The 17,829-nt window shown below is 38.4% G+C and overlaps 1 protein-coding gene across 12 annotated transcripts in view; it reads left to right on the top strand.

The window, feature by feature from the left end:
* The window catches only part of ROS1 (ROS proto-oncogene 1, receptor tyrosine kinase), an 86,008-nt gene that overhangs the window by 18,342 nt on the left and 49,837 nt on the right, over window positions 1–17,829 (top strand). For 11 of the 12 annotated variants that reach the window (XM_064707943.1, XM_064707942.1, XM_064707944.1 and 8 more), the window contains 14 exons: window positions 1,478–1,531; window positions 3,389–3,448; window positions 4,129–4,155; window positions 6,896–6,956; window positions 7,567–7,715; window positions 8,881–9,019; window positions 9,496–9,697; window positions 10,366–10,442; window positions 12,564–12,686; window positions 13,644–13,828; window positions 14,910–15,007; window positions 15,536–16,047; window positions 16,643–16,855; window positions 17,711–17,821. In XM_064707943.1, coding sequence (XP_064564013.1) covers window positions 1,478–1,531; window positions 3,389–3,448; window positions 4,129–4,155; window positions 6,896–6,956; window positions 7,567–7,715; window positions 8,881–9,019; window positions 9,496–9,697; window positions 10,366–10,442; window positions 12,564–12,686; window positions 13,644–13,828; window positions 14,910–15,007; window positions 15,536–16,047; window positions 16,643–16,855; window positions 17,711–17,821 — 2,011 coding nt within the window. The remainder of the gene's footprint in view (window positions 1–1,477; window positions 1,532–3,388; window positions 3,449–4,128; window positions 4,156–6,895; window positions 6,957–7,566; window positions 7,716–8,880; window positions 9,020–9,495; window positions 9,698–10,365; window positions 10,443–12,563; window positions 12,687–13,643; window positions 13,829–14,909; window positions 15,008–15,535; window positions 16,048–16,642; window positions 16,856–17,710; window positions 17,822–17,829) is intronic. The other variant, XM_064707941.1, reaches the window with a different exon arrangement.

The raw sequence follows: 17,829 nt of genomic DNA, 5'->3' as shown, positions 1-17,829 counted from the left end.
AGACCCTGGATGGTGAGGAAGATAAACTTTTATTCTTTCAGTTTACTCATTTTACTTATTCATTTCAGTCTAGTCCAGGGCTTTTGTTATATAATTGAGGAAAACTATAAAGTCACAAGAAATTTTCTTTCTGTGACACACAGCACTATCCTGAACCTAGCTGCAGCTTAATTTTCAAGTTAGCTGGTTTAAACTGTGGGTAATTCTGTAGGTATTAAAATTAGTGATCAGATCCTTAGTTTTGTAATTTCTTAATATTCCTTGGAATACTGTGCAATGCATTCTACAACTGCAAGACAAAGATAAGCAAAACCTCTGAAATCTAGATAATTATTCTGCTTTCAGGAGTTGCCTCCTTGCCTCTATTTGCCAGAAATGTGTTGATGTGTTTTAGAGCACCATGTATCTTTGCTTTTTACAAAGGACATTTTGTGGCTTGGTGCTAATTGTGGAAACCTGATGCAGAGAACTATCACCTTCTCTATTTTATTTCATACACTTCTCTGACAGTTTCTTTAAAACTATTTGGAGCTCTTTCACCAGTGAAAGAGTTAATTGCCTTCCCTGATGGAAACCTATCATGCAATGATAACTTTAATGGGGATCCTTTGATTTGCGTTCAAATTAATTCAGAATAAGAAATAAGCTGCTCTTCCTTTCAGCTTTGAAAGACAGGAAAATCACATTTATGTTCAGTGAATGTATTGATTCAGGTGTGAAAAATGTAATCTTTGAGTCTGAGAGTTGTAAATCTTATTTTTCTCCTCTGATCTACTTGTTGTGTTCGATATTTTTATTTTGTGGCAGATTTGGTTCTCACTATTGTCACGGTGTACTCAGTGTGCTGGAAATGTCTTCCTGAGAATTGTTTTGTTAAGGCTGCTCTTACCTGGTTTCCAGTCAAAAATTTAAGAGCTGCTATTCAGCTTCTCTAAGGTTGTTGCATACATCCTCAAATCATTTGCACTTGAGTGACAGTGATGATTTTGCACACTGTGAATGATGTGAAAAAGCTGTCAGGTTCACTGGAGAGCACTTTTGGCAGGAGAGGAAGGGTGGTGGCGATCACCATATGGCTGCGTAAAACCCCTTCAAAAGGTGGCCAAACAAAAGGCATTTAGCTGGAAGGGAAGGTCTTTCCGCTCCCAGGAGGTCAAAGCCACTTGGCTTTGTCATTTAAGCCCAACATATTTGTGAAGGATTTGTTATTGACTCAGTGAACCAGAATGGGGAGGTAAGAGCCAAATTCCTACCTCAGACACTTTGACAAACACCAACTGATTCCGCCAATATCTTTGTTTGATGGTATCTCGGAAATCAAGTGAGAAGCTACTTCTCAACAGTAGATTTCTCCAGATGAGGAAACATCAGCCAAAGAAAATTCAGGTTACAACAAGCCAATGACTTAGTGTGTTTTAATCAAAGAATTTTGGGGAAATATTTTGATACTTTTAAAAAATTATATGTTTTCCTACAGGAAGGAGAACTTGGAATTACTAACCTTTGCAATGTTAGTGACATCACTGGAGCTGTGAGTAATGGTTTACTTTGTTAATTATTGACATTTTATGTTCCTAGTATTTGAATACAATGGGTACAATGATCATATTTTCAAAGAATTCATGAAAATGTGCACAGGCGCCTGTCTAGCATAAGTCACTGAATGGGTAGATTTCGTTCAAATTATTAGAGACATGGCTATAATTTTTATTTAAAGAAAATGTGTAAAGGGTGATGATCTCTGCTGTGTTATGTTCACATTTGTGATCTACAAAGTTTATAACCTCTCATTTTTGAGACAATGAGTCAAAACTAGTGTTCTGTCCAACATGCAAATCATTAAGACTGTCTTATTCAGTTACCTCTGTACAGTTAAGTAGTTTATTTCATTTTCTCAGTGATTCAGCGTAAGAAAACTTATAATTGTTGAACATTTAGAGTTCTCTAGGACTTCAAATGGTTGTGTCCATCATGGGGGTTTAATGTGAGCTTTCCATACGTGCATTCTTTGAGGACTTCAGCTGATTTCCTAGTTCAGATTGCAAATGCAATTCAAGCTGGTGGTGATAGGTAACATGGAGAATAAAACTTTTCAGCTCCCATGAAGTTGCTGAATAAAGCTTAAAGACTAACCAGAAAAAAAAAAAAAAATAAAAGGACGGAGAGGTATGCATGCAGGATGATAAGCATGGTTGGAACCAGGGGAGATGAGGTCTACAGTGGGGTTTTTGCAAGTTATGTAACAAGAAGCAACAGTGCATGCCCAAAGAAAAAGTTCAAGGAAGGGTCACCTTTAATATTGAAGCATTCAGTGAATATGGCCACCAGAGACCTCTCTTGATAAACCTTCAATACCATAACAGGACTTCCAGTAGGAGGCAGATACATGGAAATTAGTTCTAGGAAAATTATGTTCATGTGTTATGTAATTTTATAGTACCTATAAAACACAATTTATAGGCATGGTTATAGTGGATAAATATTTTTTGGAAAGTCTCACAACACACACAGAAATAAGATGTCCTTCTGTGAGTCCTGTACAGCGAAAGAATGCCTGCTTTCTAATGGCTCAGGTTGTGTTAGAAAGTTTTTTCCTGCCACTTTCAGTATCAGTGATTACACATATTCTTTGAAGAGTGGTGGAGAATTCAGTCTTCAGTATTTGCCACAGACTAGTAACAAGCAGCCTCTCAGCACCTGGTATCTAGTGAGGCTGGGCCATTTATGATGCTGGGATCATAAAAGTCTGTGTTGTCAGTGACAATACATAGCAAGGTTGACTCACCTGTTTAATTTGCTGAGTATCTTTGCTCAGTGTTATCAAGTTTTCACTATATTTTTCATGAGGCTTTTCAACATTCAGTACCAGTCTTCTGCTTCTAACAGTGTTCCAGCTTCCCTTTAAAAAGAAAAACCTCTACAATCACTTAGAAGTAGATGGGACAGCATAAACAAGAGAGATCCAATATCAAAACTGAACAACATAATATTTATTACTTCTCAGAAACCTCATGGTTTTAAAGCCAATGCCTATTGGCATGCACATGCAGGAGGGCTTGTGCTGAACAGCTTTCCTCTGTGCTTTGCTGTCCTGCACACTGCATATCTGCTGCTTCTGCACAGAGTAAAACAGTGTTAAAACAAAGCTGGGCTGGTGGGAGTGCTGACCACATCATAGCTGACTGAGTAAACTCATTCCCACAACAAGACTCAATTTATTTTTCTTTGTATTTGATTTTGCATGGAGGAGGGCGCTATACAAAACTGTAGGATCTGAGTATTTATAGTAACCATGTATACCTTTAATGTATTGCTAATGGTGGAGTAACCCTTGCCTTTGGAATTCTGCTTTCAAAGACATTTTTAAAGCCATCCTCTGTCTTTGCAGTGTACACAGGGATGTCAGTTTTGGAATGCAACCGTGCAAACTGACTGTCCACTGAAATGTGTGAGTATTACCTGAGCTTTGGCTCTAGAGCACTTGTCTCCAGCCTGTCAAGTATCCTATCAAATGGCAGATGTTCAAAATCCAATCAGAGCAATGTTTCTGTGAAAAGATGTAATGCCTACTTTTTTTTTCTCTGTTCCTTATAAATTCTGTTTTGGGAAATTAATAATTCTTGTTATGCAAATTGCATCTAATATCAAAAGTTTTTAATTAGTTTGTCAGAATAAGTGTATTTTGCAGCTCATTAAGCTAAATGCAGGTTTTTAGACAGTGAGAATGCACTAGTCCTTTTCAGGATTTTACTCTATTTGACCTGTTTCAGAGTTGCATGCAGATGTAAATGAAGCACATTTTAGGCCCTCAGTAGATTGATTTCTTGTTTTTACTAAACCAGGCAGCTGAGAACTAGCTTTGGTCTGGGAAAAATGCCATGATAGCTTTCAAAGTTCTATTTTTTCTGCATATCTTGAACACCTGAATTTTATTCAACCTTAGCATCACTCTAATGTTGACTTTCTGTTTTTCAAATTTGGATTTTCCTTCTTTCATTATTTGCCAGTGATAAAGTTTTGTAATGTACTTTCACTGGAAGTAATTCTAATAAATTGGTATTATCTGTTTGAAGTACTCTGTGATTATATTTTGCTAACCACACATTTCATTAATTTGTTTCTTGGCAGAATGAGACATACATTAGAACATGTGAGGTAAGTTAAATGCCATCAGAGCAATACAAAACAATCACTATTTCAGTGATTGCTATGTCCTCACAGTGCTAAGAAATACACTGTAGATACACAAACTTATCAATTCAGGTCTAATTGTTTTGTACTCCCTAAAGCTGAAGAATGAGTTATGTACCTTTTCAGCATGGTGACCAAGGGCAGGCTTGCATTAAGAAAGCAGACAAATCTCATTATTGTGAAACAGGACAGATCTATGTAAACTGTGTTCTAGGCTCTCTCAACAGTGTTGTTCATCCAGCTTTCCATGAATTCCATCACGGACTATCCAGAGAAAATGCTTGTTAAGGTGGTACGATACCAGCTTGCTGAGAAGTGGAAACATAGACCTGGAAGACAAAGCTCTTGCCTGGATAGAGCCTAAATGGAATAAAATTCTATTCAGTAAGGGGCAACATATGGCCCCTTGGAAGGAGACCTTAAGTGGGGAGTTCTGTGGATGGACTGGTGTTCACAGTGATGAGTTTGGGTCAACAAAGTGCTGGTAAAGAGATGGATGCTTTCAGCATGAACATAGAGGATAGGGTAGGATGGGGATGAGATGATTGAAAGATTGTTTTTGGCACTGCTGAGACCTCAGGATGAAGGTTGATCCCAGGTGGAAGCAATACATTTCAAGAAGGTGATGGAGGAGTTTGAGAATCATGAGTAGAATACCAACCCATTGGCAACCTGGAAATTTGAGCGAAAAGTTTTTTTTTTTAATGCTTTTTAGTCTGTCCAATTGTGAAGATGACCAAGGTTTACTAATGCGTGAAATGGTGGTTTTGGTGTGTAGGCCCAGTCCAAGAAGTAACCAAATTACTTTTTGGTTTCTACTTTTGTAGAAACATAAAACGAGTGCAGGGTTTTGTAGCTTTTGCGTTGGGGTTTTTTTCTTTGCCTGTCTGGTCACACAATATGCCACTTAAATGTGCTGACCCTGCAGGGGCTTTTTTGAGATTATCTTTCCACTGGATCAGCTGACTGACTTGACTACCCACATGTCAGGCACACACTGTCACTGCATCCAAAGGATCAGGTCATTGCAGCCTGCAGAGCAAAGGAGTGGGAGTAAGAGTGAGACATTTTCTTTGGCATTAGATCAGTTCTGTTTTCTGAATGCACCTTGTGACTGAAATCTGGTAGTATTTCTCATTCCATCTAGGAACAGGGGATTGCCACTGAATTTCATGGGAGCAGTCACAAGAAAAGAAGTCAGACTGTGGCTTATATAAGAACATTGCTGATGGATGGAGAAAATATGAGGATTTATTGTTCACAAGTAGAGCAGCTGGCAAGTTTCTCTTAAAATTTAAGGTTAGGAGCCTTAGCAATCCTCAAGCAGAAACTGGATTTATGGTTCAGGCAAAAATCAGAAGAAAGAATAACAACAAATAACAAATATTCAGAAATACCTGTGTTCAATGAGGCAGAAGGCACTATGAATCAGCATGAAATCTGGGGACACTACCTCTTAAAACAAATAAATATTAGTCATAAATTAATGCTCCACTGTACACTAGATAACTACTAATATCTGAATTTTCACCTGCTAACAGTGGTGATAATTTACCTGGAATTATTTTTTTTCTCTGAAAATGAAAGTATTGGAAAAAATTGTAAGTGGTTGCACTTGGCATTGAATGTCTAGATGTGACATAATGTACATAGGAATATACAGCTAAGCAAGTTTTCAAATCTGTCTTGGTTGCAACTGTGTTGTCAGAAATAACATATCTTATCAGTTTCCATAGGGTGCTGGAAGTGTGTTTCCTCAAATCATAGGAAGAGCAATTAAAAAACCTCCCTCACTTGCCATAATGAATTGCTTCTGAATGATCTTAAGGTTGATTATCACTTGAAAGGTTGCTGCTGTGTGGAGCAAACTTCAAGACTTTAAAGGCTGAATGAACTTGCAGAATAAAATGAGCCCAAATAAACCTCCTGCCTAGAAAAGCTCAAATCACCACTTCTCAAAAAGTTTGGATTTCCAGGAGACTCAGTCTTGCATGCAATTTTAAAGCTACTGAGACCCACCTAGAACACATTTCTACTCCTTCTTAAGTTCTCTACATAAAAAGCAGAATGACACTATATTTATCTTCCCTACTGGAACTGAAAACTCAGGAATTTTTTGTTCTTAGGATGCCAGTGTGGAGCTCACTGCCCTGGGGTATTTGTTATATTTGCAGCTTGTAGGCACAACTGTAACAGAAGGAGTAGCTGCTGAAAAGGAAGTGTGAATTAGGCATGGCTGTTATAAAAAATTTTTGATTTCAGCTATTTTGAAAATTCACTGGAAATACATTGTAGGAATGTGCCTCATTCATAGGGAATACATGAAGCAGGAAAAGGTGGAATGCAACATGTGGAATATATTAGTAACTAGTCAAAAACCTTGTCTTCCTAACTCCATGGTCATCACTGAAGTGTATTTCCAGCTGTAATGTAGCCCCATGTTCATGCTTTCCACAAAGGAACAGTGTGTAAGGAGGAAACCTGTAATTTAGGGCCCAGTGAATTGATGAAAACTCTCACAAGAAAATCTTTGGAATAAGTTCATGGTAGTGCTACTTTTAGATTTAATATAGTTATTTCCACTGGGTTTGTGCATAAGCAAAATGTCCACAGAATTTGTATGTATTTAAAATGTGTCTGCATGATTCTGGAAGGAAGTTTCCCTTCACACAATGCTAACCAGTGAGTTCTGTACCTTACACAGACAGTTTCCTGTAAGTTTGGCTGTAGCTGTGCAGAGGATGCATATGGAGATGAAGCACTAAGTAAGTCTGAATAGAGTCCTGTGTCCAACTGACAGTCTGATAAATTCATAGTCTTGTTCTATGATCTGGATTTATTTAAGAAATAAGAAAGTCTTGAGTACTTTCATTAATCAGAAAACTGCCACTGTTTTTTTTTTTTCTTTTAACAAATACACTGAAGTTTATCTTGGAGTAAAACATTTTTCCCTTCCTTTCATGGACATGAGACCTTTTGAATCCAGTCTCAACTATTTAAGATGATACCTTGGGCCAGTAGAGTGCTATTGAAATAGTCCCCTTGAAAATATTTTCAGAAGAGTCTCATGCCTTCTCTGTTTCTTTTCAGAGAAATTTTAATAAGTAGCTGTAACTAAAAATGCACTTACACAAGTATGGGATAGTAGTCACAACTGCTCACATTTAACCTGGCCCATTTCTGTCTGACTTATCAAACTGTCTTTGTCTTTAAAATGCCATGCAAGTTACTCAGCAACATTTTCAATATATTCTTTTATATGTTTTTATGGGCTTCGCTGCTTTTAGGTGTGTGAGGTAAAAGGTTTTTACCTTTAAGATGCAGGAATTGCCATGAAAGATTTTTTCTTACTGTTATATTGTATTTTCCCTTCAGGCTACTTGAACAAACCTAGTGCACCATTTGCATCTGTCATTGGAAACCACAGTGTCACATTAGGGTGGAAGGCAGCTAACATCTCTGGGGTGAAATATGTTATCCAGTGGAAGTTCAACAAACTCCCTGGTGACTGGAGGTACACAGAGGTAAGGGAGGGCACCTCCTTTTACTTTGCAAGGAAATTGGCTCTTCTTTGCTCTTTTTTTTTTTTTTTTTTTAACATCTTGGATAATAGGTACATGAAAGAGATTTTCAAAATCACGAGTGGCATGGGGAAGCTGAGAAGCAGTGGATGATTTCCCATTTCCTCCAGCACAAGAACTAGGGATCTTGATGGAAACTAGCAGGCAGCAGGTTCAAAACGAGCGAGATGTATTTCTTCACTGAATGGGTAGTTGAAATGTTCAGCTACTTCCTGGCACGCGTGAATGTTAAATTGCTAAATTTGAACTCCTGAATATTAAAACTGCTGAAATTACTAGATCGGGTTTGAGAAGTGACTGGAAAAATTAGTACAAGAAAAAAATCGAGTTCTAATAAATGCAAATATTCCCATTGTTTCATGTTGAGTCATGCTTGTGAAAAGCCAATGAGAATATTGAGGAGAAATATAGCTGTGGGCTTTCTTCTCTCTCTTTTTTTTTTTTTTTTTAAATACCTTTCCCTAGAGAACTTTTTTTGGTTCTTGTCAAAGCACAATACTTGGCTAGAAAGACCTTTGTTCTGACTCAGTAGAGTTATTCTCATAATTTGTTCTTTTGCGTCAGCTGTACACTTGTTATCTTGCCATCATCTCTATTGGACCAATTTACAGGGCATGACAAGCTGGTGCCACAAATCAAAGGTAAAGATAATTTGCTAAGCAGGAAGTTACTCTGAATGAATCATTGATGAAATAATAGGGAGCAATTACTTCAGACAATAAATATTTCAGTGTAACTAGGATCCTTTGTATCTGAAACCTGTGGTATAAGTTTAAAATACATTGCTTGTAACATGCTACTAATTCGGCTTTTTCTTTTAACTTTTTTCTTAAAACTTCTATGTTGCATCAATCCTTTGATATACCTGCTCATTGTTGGGATTTGGTGCTGTGTTTTGAGGAAAGAGAAGAGAAAACATTCTGAAGAGATGGAAAATCAACGTCTATGCTGAAAATAAATTTCAGAATTCCCTCTTAATTAAAACTTACGATGCTGCCCTTTTCTATCCTGAAATACGTATATTGCTGTATGAGACCTCTTTTGCCCTCATGAAAGTAGCCGTAGCTGGAGGAAGAACAAGCTCAATTGTGTTTGTGCATTAATCTAGGTAGTATCTGAAACTTCATATACTGTCAAAGACCTTCAGGCCTTCACGGAATACGTGTTTCAAGTGGTTTGGATCATTACGTCTCAGCTGCAGCTCCATTCTCCTCCTAGCCCCAGTTACCGGACACATGCTTTTGGAGGTAATGAATTGCACTATTAATTCCATCTTTCAGGACCTTAACAGAAACATTTGAGTTTCATTGTTGTTTCTTTGGCAGAAGACATTGGTGCCTAATCTTTAGAATCATGTTTATGTTGTCTGTTGGGTAGCTGCAGAAGACCAAACGAAAAAACCAACAGGTTCTTTTTGTTTGACCTAGAAGATTTAGGGCTTCTGCCTGCCTTTGCTTTTAAAAACAAGCACAGAAACATGGACAAAATTGTGAGGGCACATGGGATCCTTTTGTACATAAATATGCATGTATTTGATTGAAACACAATCCTGTTTTCATGGACATTAAAAAAAAATATGAAATGTTGCTGAAATATTAACTGTCCCTTATAATATTTGTTGGTGTATAAATGAATTATCAGGTGTCAAACCTAAAAATATATTTAAAAATCAAGATCAATTAATGTCTTAATCAAGTACCAGAGTCAGATATTTGTCTTGCAGTTCCTGCAACAGCTCCTGTCATTAAAGACATTCAGAGTTCAAGTCCAAACACTGTTGAAGTTAGTTGGTCTCCACCACTTTTTCCGAATGGATTGATTATTGGATATAACTTGCTCCTGACCAGCGAGAATCATGAATTGCTGAGAGCCTCAAGAGGGCACAGCTTTCAGTTCTACTCTACCTTCCCAAACACCACTTACAGGTACAAAAAGAAAAGATACCAATGTGGCCAGGCATGAGGTCACGCTTCTTGCCCAGACAGCACCAAGTATGCCTTAATGCCACTTCTGCACAACTGTGCTGTTTACTTACATCCTTGCCAAAAGCAAGGGCACCTCCCTTGAGGTAACAGAGTTACCTCAGGTAGCTTGGCTGCTTTTGCAGAACTCGGTGAGGAAGGAAAAGCACCTGTATATGGGGCTGGGAGGCTCCATTTTCTTAGCTGATGTTTTTAATTTTTTCGGCTTGTGTGGCATGTTTTTAGTATAGTGGGAGAAAGATAGAGGGGTCTTCTCTAGTCCTGTAAGCATCTGGAAAAATGCCTTCATTTTTATTAAATGCAGAGGTCAGCATTCTGCTTGTACTGGTAAATACAGATTTTCCTTTGAAATGAAGTTGAGTTGTTCTTCTGACTCTGAAAATATGTTTTGGATTGAAATTTAGAAGATCGTGTTGTTGTTTTGCCTTTGAACAATTCAGACTTTGGTTGGTTTTGTTTTTATTCTGAATTTCCCCAGAGCATTATATTTAAACAGGCATTTTCTGAAAGTCAAGCACTTCTGTAGCAGCTTCCCAGCTGGATAAAATGTTTCTCAGGCAATCTTTCAAAGGGAACCTGCCAACCAAACCTGTCTCTTTGGTGTGCCTTAGGTTCAGTATCGTGGCAGTTAATGAGGTCGGTGCTGGACCCCCTGCTGAAGCCAACATCACAACTCAGGCATCCAAAGGTAAAAGAGCATCAGAGTCCTGGAGACAAACTGTGTTCCCTGGCTTGCCACATTTCTGGCAGGAGTACAAATATTTAGAGTGTGAACATATCAAGGAGTTGTACACTGGGGAGTCAATAGCACATCAGAGGGAGGTCCTGCTCTCCAGCTGTGGACACGATAAGGCATCACAGCATGGAAACGATCACTTAATGTGAAACTCGTTTGTCAAAAATTCTCCATTATCTCAAGCCAAGTATGTGAAATCATACCAACTTTTCTTTTGCTCTTTCATGGAGGTATTTGTTTTATTACATCAACTAATTAATATTGAAGGTAATGATGCACTATAGCTATTACTCAAAGAATTGCAGAATTATCAGTTAATTGGCAGAGAAAGACATATGTTGAGATAGAACACAAATAAGAGTGAAATCAATGTTATCAAAATGTTCTTTTAGGAAAGAAAATAAAAGACTTCCCTTCTCATGAAAAGATTCAGTTGTCAAACACCTGGAACTGCTTCAGCTTTATGAAAACACTTCAAGACTGTCTCTGAATTGCTATTGGTTAGAGACATTGAACTTGCTTCTCTAGTGCTTTTTAAAATATTGTTGTTGGGTTTTTTTGTCTGTATTAGCTCAGACACACTGATGTTTCCTTACTTTTAGCTCCACAGAGATTTGCTCTAGGGTTGGCTGACCCTGAGTTATAAATATTTGTATCATTTTTGAAAAGTCCAGACTGTGTTCACTATGTCAATCCAATTGGCAAACAATTAATTTAAGGTAGAAAACAAACTCCATAGCCCCTGAAACCCCCACCTGATGGGGATGGGGAGCCATCCCACCCCCCTTACTAGTCACCACATAAAATTTCAGTTGTTTCCCCCTGAATTGCACAGGCACATACTTTCTCTCTGTGCTAACATGAACAGCCTTTTGTCATGCATCGTGTCCAGAAATGGTGCTACTGCATCAGGCACTGAGCTGTGTAGATCTGAGCCCCGACAAGGGTTGGGGACAGAATCTGATTTCTGCTGTAGATTGCAAGAAACATTGCTTGAAAAGAGATAAAAAGGTAATATTGGCCTCTTGTACTTTGCTCTGAAAGCATCATTATTGCAACTACTCACAGTGCATCATGTGAGAAATTCACACAGCTCAATCTATGCAGATTATCAGAATAAATTAAGACAGCATTTGATCACAGTTTTGTGATATCCATATGAGGAAATGATATCTGATTGCAGACAGCTGCTTAAGCTGGAGAGGAGAAAAAAAAGGGAAGGATTGTTTGCTGATGGAAATTAGCCAAAATCATACTTGAAATAATACGCCATCTTTAAAAATGAAGGTAACAGTCAATTTAACAAGGTGTGTGCTAGATTTCCAAGGATCTGAGAATCAGAAGCGAGGCAAGCTATCTTCCCCAAGCCTATGTGTAGACCAGACAGAAGGTACAGATTTACTGCAGAGATATTCATGTAAATCACATGGGCCTTTATAAGTATGAAATCAGTTTATTTGACCAAAACTATCCTTGTTGACTTTAAATTCTGTGACTTTATTAGAAAAAAAATACTAAGTTTATCACCTTTGAAACAGGTGATATTATCCCATTATCATCTGTATCTGTAATAGGTACTTGTTTTTTGAATAAATCACTAATCATTACAATAAAACACATAAACATACTTGCCTTGCTTTTCTCTAGCTCTCTGGGATAATATTTTAGTTTGACTGGGGTTTTCAAAGAAGTCCAGAGGTGTTAAATGTCCTATTTTTGCTAGATCTTGAAGTCACGTGGATGTCTTAGTGCCTTCATTTCCTTGAGTCAGTAAGGCTTCATTTGCTCCAGCTGACTTTCCCTCCCTAGGGAACTGTCCATAGTTGCAGGAATGATGGTGTGAAATTCATGTGGCCTGCTCTCACCCTGTGTGAGGAGCCAGAGTCAACTGTAATGGTTAATAACTCCACGTGCTTTCAGCACTCAAATTGTTTAACTTTTGGTCTGTCACTGCTAGTGTAAGGATACGTACAGACGTACGTACATTTGGGCACATGTGCATGGCTATTAAGGATGTATCTGAGTTAGCCATGTGCAGTGGTCATCTAAATTCTGAATTTCTCTGTTTGCCAGTTAAGGAAAAAGCATCATGGCTCTTCCTATCCAGAAGAGAGTCGTTAAGGAAGAGATACACAGGACATTTCCTCGAAGCTGCTCAGTGCCTGCCAAACAGTGCTATACACCACAACATCACAGGTAAAATCAAACTGGGCTCTCTCCTTTTATGTCAATTGCCAATAAGACCTCTTTAACCTGAGGACAGAATGCACCTCACATGGCTTGAGACAGTGTCCAGTCTGCCTTTATAGTGAATCAGGAGAAATAGGAACTTTGAGGACATGATTTGATGTATTTGAAGTGACAGGCATTAGGAAGCGATAAATGGTTCTCCCCAGTGCAACTGTTTCTCCACAGTATCTAGGTAGCTGGCTCATTTTTTACATTGTAGGTGTCTAAATTGAGGTAAGATGAATCCACGTTTCCCTGCGATTGATATCTAGTTTTTCTCAATGTGAATATGGGGAAATGAAGTGATTTGAACTTCTGGATAAAATAATGCCAAGTTCTAAAATATAGTGCTAATGTGTTAGCATACTAATGAGGCATTTAGCAGCTGGAGTCACCAGATAACCACGTTATCTCAAATTACTCACCACTCCAATGTTTCTTACCTACACTGGTCCTTGGTGACAGTGTGGAAATCTGAGTTTATCTACCAAATTTCTCAGAGCCACAAAGACTCCAGAGAAAGAACGTTGCCCCTGACTAAATAGCCTTGGATAGTGCAGAGGTGGCACAGATTATGTCAAGTTTGAATTCTAGAGTGAGTGGTGCTTTGTGAGGAGATGCCAGCTGCATCTGTTTGACCTGTCGAGGGGCAATCAGTGTCAGTTTGCATATTACATGTCCTCTCTTTGATTACCTTTCTGAAGGGCAATTCTCTATAATAATGTCACTTACAAAGCAAATGGGAATGTTTCCTTATTATCTGAAAGAAGACTTGAAGTGAGGAGTAAAAACAGTTAACTTTTCTCTGATGATGATGGTGGGTTGCAGACTGAAAAATACATATTTTCAAGGCAAGTAGAAAAATTAACTGAAAAATGGAAACTTTCTTATATTATCTGTGTGCACATATCTTTCTATTTTTAGGTATTTCTGTGAATATTTATCAGCAAGTTGTCTATTTTTCTGAAGGGAATTCTATCTGGGTGAAAGGAGTTGCAAATATGTCTGATGTATCCAACCTAATGCTCTTTTACGCTGGCTGGGGGAATATTGTGTCCATCTCAGTAGACTGGCTCTACCAGAGGATATACTTTGTCATGAATGAAAAGGTAATGCTCTAGTGCTTAATTTGAACCATTACACGATTAATTTTACATCAGAAAAATGTTATTATGTATAGATATTTATGCAAAAAATATAATTACAATAATATATTTTAATATAACATTAATATTTACATATTTAGTAATTTAACAAAGAAGAAAGCTTTGACTATCAGGTCATATTTAAAGTAAACACCCTATGTGGAACTCTGGCTCCTTGCCTTATTTTTCTCCTTAGGACATAAGTATTTTGGTTTTAATTTGTTTTTGAGACTGCCTTCACACCCTCCTCATACCCAGTATTGGCACACTGTTTCTCTTGGTTACCCATCTACTCTGTTCATTTCCTACTCTGCCTCAGGAAGGTGGTCAGATAACTGGACAGTGCTTTTTTGCTGTCTGTCATAATTGAAAAAATATGTTAAGTGTTTCATACAATAGCAACAGCTCAGATTACAGCTGCTTCAATTTAAAGTGAAAATGGAGATTAACCCTGCACTAGATTTCCTACCCGTAAAACATCAGTTACACTAATGGTCAGACTTTGCATGTACCCATGTAATCCTCTAATGCACAAAGGACTAGAAACCTACCCATAATGGTTAGTGGGAGATTTTTATTTTTTTAATCCTCTTGCCATGTTGATCTTTTGCTTGCTGCACAGGGAACAGGGAGCAGGAAAAGCAGTAGTGATGAAAAGATACAAATGAGTTGTAGATGAACAGACCAATGGCAGAGATGTCTGAATTCCAAGGTATTGCTTCCAGGACCAGAAAAGCACTTCCCTTCCCTGCCAGATCATTTCAAAGAACAGTTTGCCTATACCCTTCAAATTGAGTATAGGCAGTTGGATAACCAATTTTCCCTCCAGCTTAGAGGCACGACTGACAGCTGCAGGGTAAGCTGTCGTGGCTTTGTGTACAGGGGTTATCCTTGGCTGACTGAACACTCAGGAGCCCAGAAGGACCTAGGACTGTGGGAGAGGTGTTTCACTCTCTCCATCCCCTGAAGGAATCTCAGGTCAGCTTGTGTGCTCATTAGCAAACACCCTATGAATGCATCACCCATTTTTCTTCTCATTCCCCAGATACATGTCTGCCACTTAGAGAACTGCACGGTAGCTGAAGACATCACTCCTCTTTACGTGACATCCCCTAGGAAGGTTATAGCTGATCCCTATAATGGGTAAGTGAACTCCTTTGGGCACTTGGTGCCAAAGGTGCTATAAAGCTCCTCTCTAATTTTCTACACTTCATTAGTCATCTAGGTTCCTGTTTCAAGCACTTAAGTTAACAAAACAAAAGAGCAGCAAATAGCAAGTTACAAAACAACTGGAACAAGACAGATGCCATGCAGTATTGTTTTGTGCATTTTCTTCTTTAGGGGGTTAGCAGAAGAGATAAAGCTTTTCCAAACAAGAAATTTGAGTTTCAGAACTTTCATGCTTTTATGAATATGAAGCTCTATGAATTTGAAATGTTCATGCTTAGCATTTAAGGTATTATAGAAAAATATTCTCCAATAGTCTGCTATGCAAAATTCCCAGAAAGTAAAACTGATGTGTCTACTCCCCCAGTATATATGTACTAATACTGTCAAAAGTATTTTTCTATTGTTCATAAAGACAGGCACGTGTCTTAGCTGCTAAAATATTTGTGGCTTTGCAGACTTCTTGCACTGTAGTTATTTGGGTTTATTTTGCTCTGTGGCCAGTTATATCTTCTGTCTCCTGGAGGATGGCATATACAGAGCAAACCTTCCACTCATTCCTGGCACTGCCTCTGCAGCTTCACCAGTGGTGAGATCCAGTGCTCTGAGAACCTTCACAATCAACTTCCAATCTAAGAGACTCATTTTCTTCAACAAAACAGAACAGGCCTTTGTGTCAGGTTTTCTTGATGGTTCAGAGTTTCACACGCTGCGATCACACGTGCCATTTAATGACATGGAGAGCTTTGTTTATGAGGATAACACATTTACAGTCACAGATGGCTCGGCAGTTTTCCATGAGGAGGTCTCTCCAGTGGGAAGTTCTAGCTTCAATGAGTACATTGTGGACTGCAATTTGGAGTACTCAGAGTACTTTGGCATTGGCAACTTGGTTTTCTATGGGCCATCAACTCAGCCATTTCCTTTACCAACTGCTCCTCGCCTTGTCACGGTTCTATTTGGATCGGACCAAGCTGTGATCAGCTGGAGACCTCCTGAACACACCATTGGAAGCAGTAAGTTCAGCTGATTATCCCTGAAGGCCCATTTCTTTTCTTTCTACAGAAGTAATTTCTGGTTTCCCTTTTCTTGATTTGGACTTTGGTGATACCAATAGCAGATATGGATGGAAGTTATGGAATTACCTCTGCTTCAAAAATTTAGCCCATAATTTGCCACTAAAAGAGCTAAATTTTCTGAATTAACACAAGTGTGTGTTGGCAACTCATATGCCCCCTGCAAGGATTTTAAGCAAAACTTGGTCTTAAGTATGTTATGGAGTAGCAGTAATGCTGGGTACTGGTATCACATAGGAAATGGATGGCAGAGATGTAATGACTTTGGATCGGTGACTGTGCTATGGTTTCTACCCTCTGTGCATGTATCTTTGAATACCAGAAAATCACCTGGCCAGGGAAAATTTTTGTTCTAATGTCATTCTTCATGGGGAATTGAAACATGGAGCCAGAGTGGATTTAATCTATCTCTTTCTTAATTCCACTTGTATTGGCATTTTTGGAAGGAGTCTCCAATATACATCTTTCTCAAAGGTTGTGTATCACCAGTTACAGCAATTTACTCTGTACTCACACAATTGTTTGCTTCACACAGGTTTATCTGCTTGGCAGAACTGGACCTATGATGTGAAAGTGTCGCCTCAGCACCCATTTGAGGAGGAATGGGTTGTCTCAAATATTAGTAACACAAGGCTTACAGTGAAGGGGCTGGCCAGCTTCACAGCATATGAGGTGTCAGTCAGAGCTGTGTCTCCTGCTGGTGCAGGGCCATGGTCAGAGTCATTTAGAGGTACAACTTTAGAAGAAGGTGAGAATTGCTTTGTCACACAGGAAATATGAAGAACAAAGTGTGTATAAATCTTTCCACCTAATAAAAGAGGCACACACTTTTGGCAAAGACTACAAAATAAGGAGCACAAAAAGGTTTTTCTTAGAATTAAAGAATACAGGATAAGTAAGTTTGCTTTTATTTAAACTAGTAAGATTTTCAAACTAGAATAATGATATTAAATATTATTTATGCATTAACATTGGTAGTTATCTACATTTTTCTAATGCAAATACTCTATCAAAATATTATTTGATACAGTAAAAGAGGTGTTATCCCTTTTCATTGCTCTGTAAAGAACTTTATATGATGAAGTGGTTTGTGCAATGCCCTGAGGATTAAGGACAATTCATGGAAAAGTGAAGCTCACCAAATGCTGAAAATCCTTGATTTGAGCATAGATAATCAGGGAAAATGGATGTGTGCAAAATGTCTGAGATTTCCATGCCTTTGGAATGGTTTTTGAAACCTTGTTCACCCAAATTAACCTAAGGCTGAGGGGAAAATAGCTTCCAGTTTAAGGGGCTGGACTGGCTTAGGGGTGACATTTACCTGACTTTGGTAAGGACAGGTCCAAATCCACAGTGATTTTTCAGCATCTAATAGGATTCCAAATTGCCTTATTGTTCTGGATCTGAAGCTGTCCTGAATCTCTGAATTTCTCAAATTATAATATTTTCATGTATTTCTTCTTTGTCCTTTATTCCTTAGGACAGGGGCAGCTTTAAAGGTGCTTTTGTAACTTTCCAGGAACAGGAACAATTGCTATTGAAATACAATTACTAAGATAAATTGCTTGTTGGTGTGCACAACTGCAGTTTTCTTCCTTTGTAGCTGAAGAAGAACCGTATATATTGGCTGTGGGGCCTGAGGGTCTCTGGAAGCAGCGATTGGATAGCTACAGGCAAGGAGAACTCCTCTATCCTCATATAAGAAATGTTTCAGGTACATAC

This window comes from Zonotrichia leucophrys, chromosome 3, assembly GCF_028769735.1.
Source record: "Zonotrichia leucophrys gambelii isolate GWCS_2022_RI chromosome 3, RI_Zleu_2.0, whole genome shotgun sequence".
Classification (NCBI taxonomy): domain Eukaryota; kingdom Metazoa; phylum Chordata; class Aves; order Passeriformes; family Passerellidae; genus Zonotrichia; species Zonotrichia leucophrys.
Note: the sequence above shows the minus strand (reverse complement) of the source record. Positions and strands in the feature narration are given on the sequence as shown.